Below are 14555 nucleotides of genomic sequence, written 5' to 3' on the forward strand. Positions count from 1 at the left end.
GTTTGGGCATTTTTTTTTTTTTTTAATATTTTATTTATTTGAGAGAGAGAGAGATAGCGAGAGCAGGAACACAAGCAGGGGGAGTGGGAGAGGGAGAAGCAGGCTTCCCGCAGAGCAGGGAGCCCGATGTGGGACTCGATCCCGGGACTCCGGGATCATGACCTGAGCCGAAGGCAGACACTTAACGACTGAGCCACCCAGGCGCCCAGTTTGGGCATTTTAACAATACTGATTCTCCCAGGCCATGAGCATAGAACATCTTTGCATTTATTTGCATCTTCTTCAATTTCTTTCATTAACATCTCATGGTTTTATTTTTTTAAAGATTTTATTTATTTATTTGACAGAGAGAGACACAGCGAGAGAGGGAACACAAGCAGGGGGAGTGGGAGAGGGAGAAGCAGGCTTCCCGCGGAGCAGGGAGCCCGATGCGGGGCTCGATCCCAGGACCATGGGATCATGACCTGAGCTGAAGGCAGACGCTTAACGACTGAGCCACCCAGGCGCCTCCAACATCTCATAGTTCTTAAATATACAGGTCTTTCACTTCCTTGGTTAAGTTTATTCCTAGGTATTTTATTCTTTTTGGTACAATCATAAATGGATTGTTTTCTTGATTTCTCTTTCTGGTAGTTTGTTCTTAGTGTATAGAAATGCAAGATTTTTCTGTATTAATTTTGTTTGCCAAAACTTCACTAGTTTGTAAGTTCTAATAGTTTTTTGAAGGAGTCTTTAGAGTTTTCTGTACATAATATCGTGTCACCTGCAAATAGTGACAGTTATATTTCTTCCTTACCAATTTGGAGGGCTTTTTTTTTCCCCCTTGCCTAATTGCTCTGGCTAGTACTTCCAAAACTATGTTGAATAAAATGGCAAGAGTGGGCATCTTTTTCTTGTGCCTGATCTTAGAGCAAAGGCCTTCATCTTCACCTTATGAATATTTATGAATATGATGTTAGCTGTGGGTTTGTCATATATGGGCCTTTATTATGTTGGGCTACATTCTCTCTATACCTGCTTTGTTCAGAGTTTTTATCATAAATAAATGTTAAATTCTGTCAAATGCTTTTTCTGCCATCTATTGAGATGATTGTATGATTTTTATCCTTTATTTTGTTAATGTGGTATAACACACTGACTTATTTGCAGATGTTGAACCATCTTTGTATCCCCAGAATAAATCCCACTGCATCATGGTGTATGATCCTTTTAGAATATTATTGAGTTTGGTTTGCTAATATTTTGTTGAGGATTTTTGCATCAATGTTCATCAGGGATACTGCCCTGTAATTTTCTTTTCTTACAGTGCCCTTGTCAAGTTTGGGTATTGTCAGGGTAATGCTGGCCTCATCAAATGAGTTTGGAAGAGTTTCCTCCTCTTCCATTTTTTAAAGGGTTTGAGAGAAGAATCTGGTATTAATTCTTCTTTGAATATCTGGTAGAATTCACCAGTGAGGCCATCCAGTCCTCGACTTTTCCTTGCCGGGAGGTTTCAGATTTCAATCTCCTTACTAGTCATCAATCAATTTAGATTTTCTATTTATTTAACTCTATTTTCATGATTTAGCTTTGGTAGTTTGTTATGTTTCTGGAAATTTATCCATTTCTTCTAATTGTCCAACTTGTTGGCATATTACTGCTCATAGTAGTGCATTAGGGTTCTTTGCATTCCTGTGGTATCAGCTGCAACATCTCCTGTCTCATTCTGTTGATGTTCTCTTGGTAAGTCTAGCTAAAGGCTTATCAATTTTTTTTTGTTACCATCTTTTATTAACAATTCCAAAATCCCAAAAAAGAAACCCCCCCAAAAAAAGAATACTTGAGCTGAACATATACTAACTTCCCTACATAAAACAGAAACACATGTAATGACTTTTCTATTTATCCAACCTACTTTCACAAGGCTTATCAATTTTGTTCGCTTTTTCAAAGAATCAGTTCTTAGTTTCACTGATTTACTCTACTGTCTTTTTAATCTCTATTTCTGCTCTAATCTTTATTTAATTTCATTCCTTCTACTAACTTTGGGCTTTGTTTCTTCTCCTATTTCTATTTCCTTGAGATGAATAGCTGAGACTCCTGTTTCTCGAGGTAGGCATTTATCCCTAGGAACTCCTCTCTTACAAGTGTTTTTTGCTAAATCCCACAAATTTTGGTATATTTTCGTTTTCATTTGTCTCAAGGCATTTTCTCTTATTTCTTCTTTCACCCACTGATTGCTCAGTAGCATGTGGTTTAATCTCCACATATTCATGAAGTTCCCAATTTTTTCCATGTAATTTCTAGTTTCATATTATTTATTGTGGTCAGAAAAGATGTTTAAGAGGATTTCAATCCCCTTAAATTTGTTAAGATTTGTTCTGTGGCCTAACATGATCTAACGTGGAAAATGTTCTATGTACACTTGACAGGAATGGGTATTCTTCTTTCTTACAATTTTCTTAAAGATTTTATTTATTTATTCATCAGAGAGAAATAGAGCACAAGCAGGGGGAGGAACAGAGGGAGAGGGAAAAGTAGGCTGCCCACTGAGCAGGGAGCCCGATGTGGGACTCAATCCCAGGACACTGAGATCATGACCTGAGCTGAAGACAGATGCTTAACCATCTGAGCCACTCAGGCATCCCTATTCTTCTCCTTTTAGATGGAATGTTCTAATATATCTGTTAGGCCCATCTGGTCTAACATGTTGTTTAAGGTGGTTTCCTTGTTGATTTGGATGGTCTCCCCACTGATGTGAGTGGGATGTTAAAATCCCCTACTATTATTGTTGCGGGGTACATCTCCCTTTAGATCTGGCAATATTTGCTTTTTATATTTAGGTGCTCCTATATATAGTGTGCATAAATATTTATGAATGTTATATCCTCTTGCTGGACCGACCCCTTTATCACTATGTGGCACCTATCTTTGCCTCTTATTACTGTCTGTTTTAAAGTCTATTTTGTGATAAAAATAGAGCTACTTCAGCTTTTTTCTGGTTTCCATCTGCATGGAATATCTTTTCACTTTCTGGGACACCTATAATGTGAAAGTTAGTCCATTTGATGTTGTCCCATCAGGCCCTTAATCTATCCTAACTTTTTTTCATTCTGTTTTCTTTTTTGTTGCTCTGACTGGGTGAGTTCAGTCGCCTTGTCTTTGAGTTCACGGATCCTTTCTTCTGCTTCATTTGGTTGCCACTGAACCCCTCTCTAGTGTAATTCTCTAATTCAGTCTAGTCAAATTTTCAACCTTTTCCTTTACAATTAACACTTTTTGTTTAGAAATCCTTCCCTGCCCCAAGATCATAAAGATGTTTTCCTATACTGTCTTTCAAAGTTTTACAGTTATCTTTCACACATTTCATCATTAATCAACCTGGAATTGATGGCTGCATATGGTGTAAAGTAGGAATCCTACTTTCATTTTTTTTCTTCACCATGTGGATTATAAATTTCTTATACCATTTACTGAAAGGTTTATCCTTTATCTGCTCATCTAAGAATGCCAGCTGTGTATAAACTGAGTTCTGATATATGTATATGCTTTGGACTATCCACCCTGTCCTTAATCAATACGTCTATTCTTCCAAATGCCTCATTGCCTTAAACTATAGTTGAATAGTAATTTTTCTCTTTATTCTTTAAGATGGACTGTATTATTTTTGGCTTCTTACTCTTCCACTGTAAGTTGTAGAATCAGCACTGAATCTATAGATGTATTTAGCATGAAGTGGCTGGCATCTTTTCAATATTCAATCTACTAACCAGTGAACATGAATTATCTCCCATGCTTTAGTCCTTCTTTGTTTCTAAATCAGGTTTTATAATCAGCTAGTCATAATGTTTTTTTCTAAATGTAAGGAAAAATGGATGTATCAAATGTTTTTTGTACAAATATAAGGATAGTAATGTTTATTGTCCTGCATCTGTTACTGTGGTGAGTTTCACTGATTTTTTCAAATTTTTTTTTTTTTTTTTTTTTTTTTTTTTACATTAAGAAAACTCTACCCTCAATGTGGGGCTCAAACTTACAACCCCAAGATCAAGAGTCGCCTGCTCTCCTGACTGAGCCAGCCAGGGTCCCCTGATTTTCTAATGTCAAACCAACTTTGCATTCCAACCCTTTGTGGTCCTACGTTTTAAAGCACTGCTGGGTTTAATTCTGTAACACTTACTTACGGGTTCTGTATCTATGCCCATAAATGACAAAAGCCTATGACGGGCCTTTCCCATACTGTTCTGATTTTGAGCAAAGTTATTTAAATAATCTAAAATGAATCTGGAGTTGCATTAGTTTCCTAGGGCTGCTCCAACAAATCACCACAAATCTGGTGGATTAAAACAACACAAGTTTATTTTCTCGTATTCTGAAGGCAGAAAGTCCAAACTTAGGAGTCAACAGGCCAAGCCTCAAGGGGCAAATCCTTCCTTGCCTCTTGCAGTGGCTGGTGGCTTGAGAGCCTTGGCCTGCAATGCAGCACTCGAATCACGGCCCGGGCCCCACGTGGCATTCTCCCCCATGGGCTCCAAATCGCCCCCTCCCTCCCAAGACGCTAGCCGTCGGCCTTAGGGTCCACTTTACTTCCAGGTGATCTCATTTTTAATCACATCGGCAAAGATCCCACTTCTAAACAGTCACATTCACAGGTACGAGGGTTGGAAGCTGGACATGCATTTTTGAGGGACACCATCCTTCCCACTGCAGGAGTGTTCTTTCTCTAAGTTCTGAAATGATTTATGTAAGTTTGGCATAATCTACTCCTTCAGTGTTTGGTAAAACTTGGCAGCAGAAACTTTTGGGGGCAGGACTTTTTCTTTGTGACAAGATTTTAAAATACTAATCAAATTTCCTTCCAGGTTTGAAGACTACTCAGGTTTGTACCTTCTTCCTGAGTGAGTCTGGTGTCTGGCAAATGTCCATATGTTCATCTAACCTCTCAAGTTCATTGGCATAAGGTTGTTTATATTTTTCTTCTTTTTATATATGGAACATCTATAGCTATATTCTCTTTAGTTCCTAATACTGTTTATTTGTGCATTTTGTCTTTTTTCCTTAACCAGTGTTCCCAGACATTTGATTTTATTAGTTTTCTAAAAAAATTAATTTTGGCATTTTTTATTTCTTCCTAGTATATTTTTTTTTCATTCACTAATTTCTACTCATACGTTTATTATTCACTTCTACTGTTTTTGAGCTTCCTCATTTCTAACTTCTTAAGCTGGAGGCTTAGCTGATTTTCAGTCTTCTTTTCTAATATAAGTATGTATGGCAATGCATACTCTTCTTATAAAAGTGGCATTTTAACTACATTCTCAAGTTTCGGTATATATTTTTTAATATCTTATTTACCTTCCCTCTGGTACTGGCTCAACTGGTTAAATACCCAACTCTTGGTGTCGGCTCAGGTCATGATCTCAGGGTTATGAGATTGAGCCCCACCATCGGCTCTGCATTGTGCGTGGAGTCTGTCTGAGATTCTCTCTCCCTCTCCTTCTGCCCCTCCCTCCTGGCTCACGTGTGCGTGCTTTTTCTCTCTCTTTCTCAAATAAATCAACCTTTACCTTCCCTTTGGTACTGTTCTCTGATCCAGGAATGATTTAAAAATGAGTGGTAGGATTTCCAAACACACGGGGCTTTTCTACTTGCCTTTTTCATATTGATTTTACTGTAGTCAGAAACCACAGTCTGCATTATCCCAGTCTTCACAATGTGTTGAATTTGCCTGGGGTGGCATCGTGCAATTGTGGCACGTTTGCATCTGAGAAAACGGTCTGCTCTGCAGCTCCTGACTTCAGTGTCCGTGAGAGGGCTGTGAGATCACCTGTGTGGCTGCCACCACTCTTGTCCTTACAGAATGTCTTTGAGTTTTGTTGATTTACTAATTACTAAGAAAGATACTGTGGGGTGCCTGGGTGGCTCAGTTGGTTAAGCAACTGCCTTCGGCTCAGGTCATGATCCTGGAGTCCCAGGATCGAGTCCCGCATTGGGCTCCCTGCTCAGCAGGGAGTCTGCTTCTCCCTCTGACCCTCCTCCCTCTCATGCTCTCTGTTTCTCATTCTCTCTCTCGCAAATAAATAAAATCTTAAAAAAATTAAAAAAAAAAAGAAAGATACTGTGAATTTATTCAGTTATAAAATTTAAAAATTTTAGGGGCGCCTGGGTGGCTCAGTCAGTTAAGCGTCCAACTCTTGATTTCAGCTCAGGTCATGATCTCAGGGTCGTGAGATCGAGCTCTGCGGTGAGGCTGCTTAGGAGTCTTTCTCTCCCTTTCCCTCTCCCTCTGTCCCTCCCCTCCCCTGCTCATGCACATTCTCTCAAAAAAAATTTTTTTTTTAATTTTCCATCTAGGAACTTCTAAAGTGAGTTGAACCTTTATCATTATACATTAGCCTATCTCTAGGAATGATTTTCCCTTAGTGACTATTTTATTTGATATAAATATATCTACTCCAACTTTCCTTTTGGTTTGTATTTGCTCACATTTTTTTCCATGCTTTTATTTTTCAACATTGCTCTGTCCTCTCCATCCTTATATTTAGATTCATCTATTGAAAATAACCTATAACTGGATTTTTTAAATCAATTATGATAATCTCTTACTATAATTACAGATATATTTGGATTTATACCACCTTATTTTTTAATTTGTATTTTTCTTCTTTTCTATGTTTTTCTCTTTGTATCCACCTTCTTTTGGACGGTTTTTTCATTACATTTTCTTACCATCTATTTTGGAAATTATACCCTAAGCTTCAATTTTTAGTATTCATGTTAGAAATTCTACAAGGCAGATTTCACTTGTTAGAGCCTAAAAGCAATGTATTTCTTTTGCTCTTCCACAACAATACAAGACCTGAAAAACACTGAAATACAAGCATGCCTCTCTCAATTTACAAGCTATTATTATTGTCACATATTTTTGTGCTCTGCCATTTTGTTTTTCCCCACAAATCAAAATGATTTATATAATCAATGTTCAGACTTATCCACATATTTACATTTTCCTTGCTCATCCTTTCTTCTGGCATCTCAAACCTTCCTTTGTCATCGTTCTCCTTCAGCCTTCAAGTACAGGGTAAGGATATCCTTTAGACAGGGTATTGATAGAAAAATCATTTTCTTTTTCAAGTTCTTCTAAAAATACCTTTATTCCATCCTCATTTCTGAAAGCTACTTCAAGGGGCTATAATTCTAGACTGAAAAGAATTCCTTCAGTAGCTGAAGTACACCTGACAAGGGTATCCAATCCACCATATGATGCTGGCAATGAAAGTCTCTAATCGGCTGCAACAATGTAGTGTACAGATGGATTAATTTACAGGTTAGAGTAAACAAAGCTGCGTATTTTCTAAATCAGCAAGACAAGGAAAAGCTACAAGGACTTCTTAAGTTCTCGACAACATGTGGATCTTACCCTATCTTCACTGGTAGAAGGACACAGAAAAATGGAAAGAATCTGAGAATTTTAAAAAACAGGAATCACCATTTTAGCATACTTACCATGCTGCTTGGATTTCTTTTTCTTTTTCTTTTTCTTCTTCTGTTTTGGTTTGTAATGGTCTTTGTCTTTCTTCTCTTTTCTTTCCTTATCCTTCTCTTTTCTCTTACCTAAATGACACAAGTGACAAAGTTAGCCATCATGACCAATCCTGAGTTGTTGTTCTGTGGTTAACCTAAAAGCAGCATTTATGTTTTAATCAGCTATTCCAGTCACCTGCCCAGTGGATGGATTCAATTAAACTGTTCCTGTCATGAGTCTGGAACTCCTGATTAGCTTATTGGGCTCTAAGAGGGGGTCTTCATTAGCAGTGTTGAGAAATCCCAACTCCTGACACCTTGAAGTTAACACAGACAGTAGTTAAAATCTTAAATGAGTAATATACTCAGTTCCCTGATGTGGTGAGAAATAAACTCCATAATTTAAGAAAGACCTGACTGAGAAGACTCAGTATTTCCACAGAGAATTTAATGAGAAAATATATTAGATTTAAAAGAGAACTTAATGAATTTTTTTCCTTTGGAAAAATTAAATCAATCCATAAATAATTCCTTCAGTCTTCCAATACTTCCCAGTGTGTACAACAATGAAGGCGAAGAACACAAAGCAAAAAACTTATTTCATTAAACTGATTTTTCCCCAAATTTTAAAATACCCTTTTTTCTCCCAATATGTACTTTAAAGAAAATGAATGGATGTTAAAGCAGTGTCCCAGGGTACTTTACTTAAAATTGGTTCATCACATATACTCAACTATTGCTCCAACTCAGAATGATGTAGCCTACAATATGTCAAACATATTTAAACAACTTCAGGGACCCAAGCTCCAGTGAGCTAATCTACAGACTATTTAAGACTATCATCAATTATTGCAAAACTTCTCGTCATTATAGCACAGAAGACAGAAAAAAAAAAGCAGAAAACTCAGTAACTTTTTTATAAAGTCAAAGAAGAAAGTCTGAAAAAAAAAATGACTATTTTAATTCATCATCCATTCCCTAAGTCTCAACAATATTAAATGGTGGCTTATTTTTAAATAGCTGTAACTGTAAAGATGTTCAAAAACACAAAATTCTCAGTGAAAGCCTTAGACTCCCTTGAACCAAAAAAATACACATAAGATATGTGTTTAAGAAATCATGTATCTGGAGCTGAATAACACTAATAAATACTAAAACAGATGATCACTTACACCTAAAGGAGCACTAACAGGTAAAAAGTAAAGGACAGACTACGTCCTCCCACTGCCAAGCCAATAGTCTTTTGCTTAAAGATTACTTTCTGTTCATACCAAATGCTGTTGAGCTTTTTTCTTCCAATTTCACTTTTTTTTCTGTTTTCGATAGTCCTGCAGATTTAGGGGGGAAAATAGGTAAGTTTAGTCAGAAAAGGTTTAAAACTATGGGACAATGTTTTACATTACAAGTGCTCACAAAACCCTACTTAAGACGCTTTTCTCCTAAAGGTCTACATATTTTATTTCCTGAACTAGTGACAAAGAAGTGGGATTTCTTACTTCAAAAGACTGATAAATTAAGAATGATTTTTGTTCCTTCAGACTACCCACATTAAAATCCTGGTTCCACCGGTTAATAGCTGTTTGGCCTTGAACAAATCACTTAATCTCTCTGTGCTTCAGTTTCCTTATCCGCCTAATAGGAATGACTCTCTACCTCACGTTATGAGTATTATGTGAGGCAAAACACATAAAATGTTTAGACCAGTGTCAGAGTAATAGTAAGTGCTTTTTTTCACTTTCTCCTCTGTGGTGTGGTAATAATTGAAGACTACACCATTTCTAGAAATAGCATAAACACGGGTCCAAACATTTAAAAAGTTAGATAAATGTACTGGGCAATCCATAAGAATCTATTCTGGCACCATAGCCTTGGGCATTCCAGATGCTGAAATGCACCCCAGTGGTAGGTCCGATGTAATGTGTCCGCTTCTGTGACAACGTGAATGCTATTCAGGTCATCCATATGAAATATTAAACTTCATATTAAAGTATATTGGTTTTCAACAATGTGCATGTAATTTTTAAACTAATACTTAATTTCTGTTGCCTAAAATAAACTTGTACCTTTGAACTCCATCATAAATGTGTTGTTAGGTAATGATAAAAGCCAAAATATAATTATTGTACAAATCATTTTTGGTCTTTATCTAAATGTAAAATACAAAAGCTCATTTACACATTAAAAATATACACCTTCATGACATTTGGGTACTATTATAGTCCAAAATATATTTTTAAACCAGTACACCTCAGTAATGGTGTAGCTGACACACATACATTTAACCAAGCTTCTCAACTCACATTCAACCATTTCCAATGCTAATATCTTATGTGTATCTAAGGTTAATCTAAGAAAAATATTACAACGCATTTAAAATACAATTTGTCTTTAATACTTTAAAGTGCTTTAATACAGCCACTCACAAGGTTTGTTAATTTTTAAGTCACTCCAATACAGAATATTTTATATAATTTAAGCTTAATAAAAATACAAAAATACCACTCAACTTGAATTAAATGTTAATAAGGCTCTAATAAGTTAAGTTTCAAATTAAGAATATTGATAGTCTTTGACAAAAAAAATCTCTCACAATAAAAAATGAAAGGAACATCAGCATTAAGAGAAATATAATTAAATAATTAATTTAAATTTCCGTATTATCAAGACTATTGAACAAATGCAACACTTCCTTTATTTTTTTATTTCTATTTCTTTTTTAAAGATTTTATTTATTTGTCAGAGAGAGAGAGAGAGAGAGCACAAGCAGGGGGAGTGGCAGGCAGAGGGAGAAGCAGGCTTCCCACTGAGCAGGGAGCCTGACTCTGGGCTTGATTCCAGGACCCCAGGACTGTGACCTAAGCTGAAGGCAGACACTTAACCAACTGAGCCACCCAGGCATCCCACAACACTTCCTTTAATAGTTACTATTTATTAACTACTAATTACACAGTGAAAATTCCACGTTTGATGCGTTTTTCCTGAAAATAATGAGGCACTTACCAGAGGAACAATGAGAAAGGGGCTTCTGAGTCCAAAGTGGTAGCAGACATGCTCAGAAGCAGCCCTTGATTGTGATTATTGCCTTGCAGATCCCCAACCCAATGGAGCACGGAATCCAAGGTGATTCAAAAGAAAACTGCCTTACTGGGCTGCCTCCACTCACTGGACCCTGTGGGATCCCTCAGGTACTTGGAGGACAAATAAAACGTCTATGAACTGCTCACTGCTCCAGAACACAGGTCAGTGTAGAACAGAGATAATCACTCCCAGAGTGCTTTCAGAAAGGACTAGGTCTAGATACAGTTTTCACGTGTTCCAGTGGTCCCCAAACCTTTTGATTTCTTGACTGATAAATTTCAGAAGTAAAACTGAGGGACTGACAAAGGGTTGTCAACATTTTATATAAGGATATTAAAATAAATATTCATCGCTGCAATAATGACAGGACTTCTAAAAACATACCTAAATAGAAAAATAAAATAGACCTATTTGAGAATTCAACAAGAGAAAAAACTTAGTTTTATAAGAAGTTCACTACCTTATGCTTATTTCACCATGTGCTGGAATTTGGGAGCCAAAGAATGAGGATATCAGTTTATTGAATAGTGATTTTTAAACTAAATTTTATCAACAGAACACTTTCTTCAAACAAAATATTACAGGATAGTCCAATACATAATACAAAAACCAAAAAAAAGAACAATAAAAACAAACAGAGCTATGTAAAGAGAGAGAGGTCTCTGCACAGCATCTGCTTGCACACAACATAAAACCCAGCAATGCAGGGGATTTCTCAAGCCCCTTCCAGTATGATAACTATCTGTAATTCCTCTGGCTAAAAACAAGGCTATTCCCTGAGACTCTCCATGGAAACCCCAGGCTCTGTAGGAGCCATGAACATTTGGTGTGGGGGTGGAAGTAGATTACGGAGTCCCTGGTTGTAGTTTTGTTTTGCACAATTCTGGAAAAAAAAAAAAATGAAAAACACGTAAAAAGGCTTTTAAAAAGTAAATGCAAAGTTGAGGTAAGACACTGGACTAAAACCTATCTATTTAAAGTGCTAGCACATGGGGCGCCTGGGTGGCTCAGTCGTTAAGCGTCTGCCTTTGGCTCAGGTCATGATCCCAGGGTCCTGGGATGGAGCCCCGCATCGGGCTCCCTGCTCCGCGGGAAGCCCGCTTCTCCCTCTCCCAGTCCCCCTGCTTGTGTTTCCTCTCTCGCTGTCTCTCTGTCAAATATATAAATAAAATCTTTAAAAAAATAAAATTAAATAAATAAATAAAATTAAGTGCTAGCACAGTGCCACAGCCCAGGCAAGCAGTCCACAAGTCAGAGCTTCTGTGATTATTACTGGCTCACCCTTTCCTACACTGAGCTTCCTTATCTTTTTAACTCCTTAAAGAGGTAAGAGCAATTCGGTGTTTGTTACTCATACATTCAGCAGATAAATGAGCAAATGAGCTAACATTTCTAGATAGTCCCAAACCTAAGGTTCTATCCTCACTTAAAACTGCTTGGCTCTGTTAGATAAAGCACTCTAATAATAAAATGAAAACAAAGGCATCAATTTTTACAAGGGTACCAATGATTTCTTTGGGGAATGGGGGCAGCAATAGTATTCTTCACCTCGATTACCATCATGTTGGCATGGTTCCCAGTAAAAGAATGTAGAAGGATTAGTGCGAGCTCGTTATCTCTACAATTAAAAATAAAATTTTAACCTGTTAAAGAACAGGTGTATATGATAATTTGCATAATCTCAATCCTTTACCACGATTTTTAAACTCAGCAATGTGCACATCTCTTCCACACACAAAAAAATGAAAATCTAAGTCTGCTAAACTATTTTACAGCTCATGACCAACATCCTCATCATTCTAAACACCCCAAGAGTTTCAATTTGACAAAATAGCCCAGAAAATGTCTTTGATACAAGTCTGGATAAATAACGCTTTCTACAGATGTTTTAAAATTCAAAGGTAACAAAATTTACTTTTATAATGAAGACGGAAACCCACCAACCAGCAAAGCAACCACACATGTATTATAGAAAAAAAAAGAAACAAAAACAAAACCACCTGGTACTTTGTACATGAGTACAGAGTCCTTAGGAAGCAGAAAGAAGTCCAACAAAGACTGCAAAGCAGTTGAGAAAAGGTAGATAACAAAAATGTTAGGAGAAAAAAGCATGCAAACCACTCAGAATTTCAATGCAAGTCAGAGAGACTCACAAAGTTTTAATAAAAAGGTGTCCAATTAGAATATGACCTGAATTCCACTGCTTTCTCCAAAAATAAAAAATTAAAAGGAGTAATAGAAATAAATTAGAATCCCCATCACGCCACATTCAAACACTGTGACTGCGTTCAACCCTCTAATAAACGGACTTTAAGTAATTAACATTTAAGCCATGCATTTCCTTGATTTAAGCAATTAAAAGTTGCCAGTCATCATCACATGCAGAGGATCCTCACTCTTCAGCACATCGACAAATTCATCATTTTACAAATCTAAACTCTCTACCATTCACTTTTCCAGAAAACTGTCTTACTACTGTGACTTTATCAAAGTTATTTCCAAGACTTAGAAACAAAAAGAATATTGTGCCTTCTCTCTCCCCAAAAACATTTTAACTATTATGAGAAACAAGAACCACGCCCCAGTCATAATTAGCAGTATGTCCATAAATACGGTAGAAATTCTGAAAAAAGACTAGGCTAATACTCTGATTAGGAGCAAAATCATTTCTATCAGAATTTCCATTCTGTATGCAATCACTACTTGGACATTTCAGGATATACAATCTAACATCACTCTTAGTTATTATATAGCTGCTTATACTGGTCTATGTTTCAGTGACATTACTATTAGAATATATACATATTTACTTATATATATATTTAAAAAGAATACAGTATTTTTACAATATACAAAATACAATATATTTAAAGAAAATACAAATATTTTCAAATGCACATCTAAAAATAATTTTCCCAAAAGATACAAATCATTATAACTTTTAACATATTTTTCATATAACCAGTACCACAAAAAACTACAGATTATTAAAGAGCTGGAGAAGACCTTCATCAGGAAAAATATCTCGAAAAGTCAATGGTAATTCAGAAATTTTGTAGGGAAAGGGAAAAGAAAAAATTAACTACCCTACGGATAGAAGGGGTTTGGAAAAGGAGTCAAAGACAATGGATCAGATTTGGGAAATGACAAATGTTTCAAAACCTATAAATCTTCAGATTTGGGCACTGATTTTTTTTTTTTGGAAACAAAATATAGAAACAAAGTAACTTTAATCTTTAGTGGTAAAAATCTAACTGTGGAAAACTGAGTATTTAATATATTTTTACTCTGAAAGACGGTAAAGGCAGTAATCTAAAAAGTAAGTTACTTCATTTTATTTTAGTATGTGCCACCACCGGAAAAGAGCAAGCTCTATTTTACACTTCATCTGATGAGTTGGTAAATAAAGTGACTCTAGGGAAGGTGCTATTAAAACAATCACTCCTAATGTTCTAGGCTGCAGATCAAGAAACAGTCTTACATTTTTCTTCATTTCTGGCTCAATTCAGACTTCTCTCATCCATCTAACTCCAAATTAGTAATTTACTAGAAGAACATTTGAAATTAGTATTTGCCTTTTTTATAAATCATGTATACTCTGGTTGAGGTTAAAATTCTATAAAACTTCCAAATAAAACAATGTAACCTTATCATATGTTACAGTATCAGAATCGTCCACCAGCCAAATGTGTTATTGGCTGATGTTACACATTAGACTCCCAAAATAACAGTATAACAAATGACATTTAAATTTGGGAGATTCTGACAGCAAATGTGGGAGTACATTTAAGGTATACAGTTAAAAGTTAAGCCATGTGTTTCTTAAATACTACATTCTATTAAATCCTTAAACCAAAGTTCTGATCCCATTAAGTATTTTCTGGCTTCAAAACCAAGAACTCCTGTAATTATTTTTAGCTCTAACAATTCCTATTTTTAGTTGAAATAGGATATAAGAAAGAAGCAAGGAGAAG

General features: G+C 36.1%; 1 protein-coding gene across 12 annotated transcripts in view; it reads right to left on the bottom strand.

The window, feature by feature from the left end:
• Positions 1–14555, bottom strand: part of PHF20L1 (PHD finger protein 20 like 1) — an 82315-nt gene that overhangs the window by 25795 nt on the left and 41965 nt on the right. For 11 of the 12 annotated variants that reach the window (XM_064587859.1, XM_064587861.1, XM_064587857.1 and 8 more), the window contains 2 exons: positions 8775–8831; positions 7486–7593 (listed from right to left, as the gene is read on the bottom strand). In XM_064587859.1, the coding sequence (XP_064443929.1) occupies positions 7486–7593; positions 8775–8831 (165 nt within the window). The remainder of the gene's footprint in view (positions 1–7485; positions 7594–8774; positions 8832–14555) is intronic. The other variant, XM_064587860.1, reaches the window with a different exon arrangement.

The sequence above is a fragment of the Mirounga angustirostris genome, unplaced genomic scaffold (assembly GCF_029215605.1).
Source record: "Mirounga angustirostris isolate CCGP_5_RB_7025 unplaced genomic scaffold, mMirAng1.0.hap1 SCAF_4, whole genome shotgun sequence".
Lineage (NCBI taxonomy): Eukaryota > Metazoa > Chordata > Mammalia > Carnivora > Phocidae > Mirounga > Mirounga angustirostris.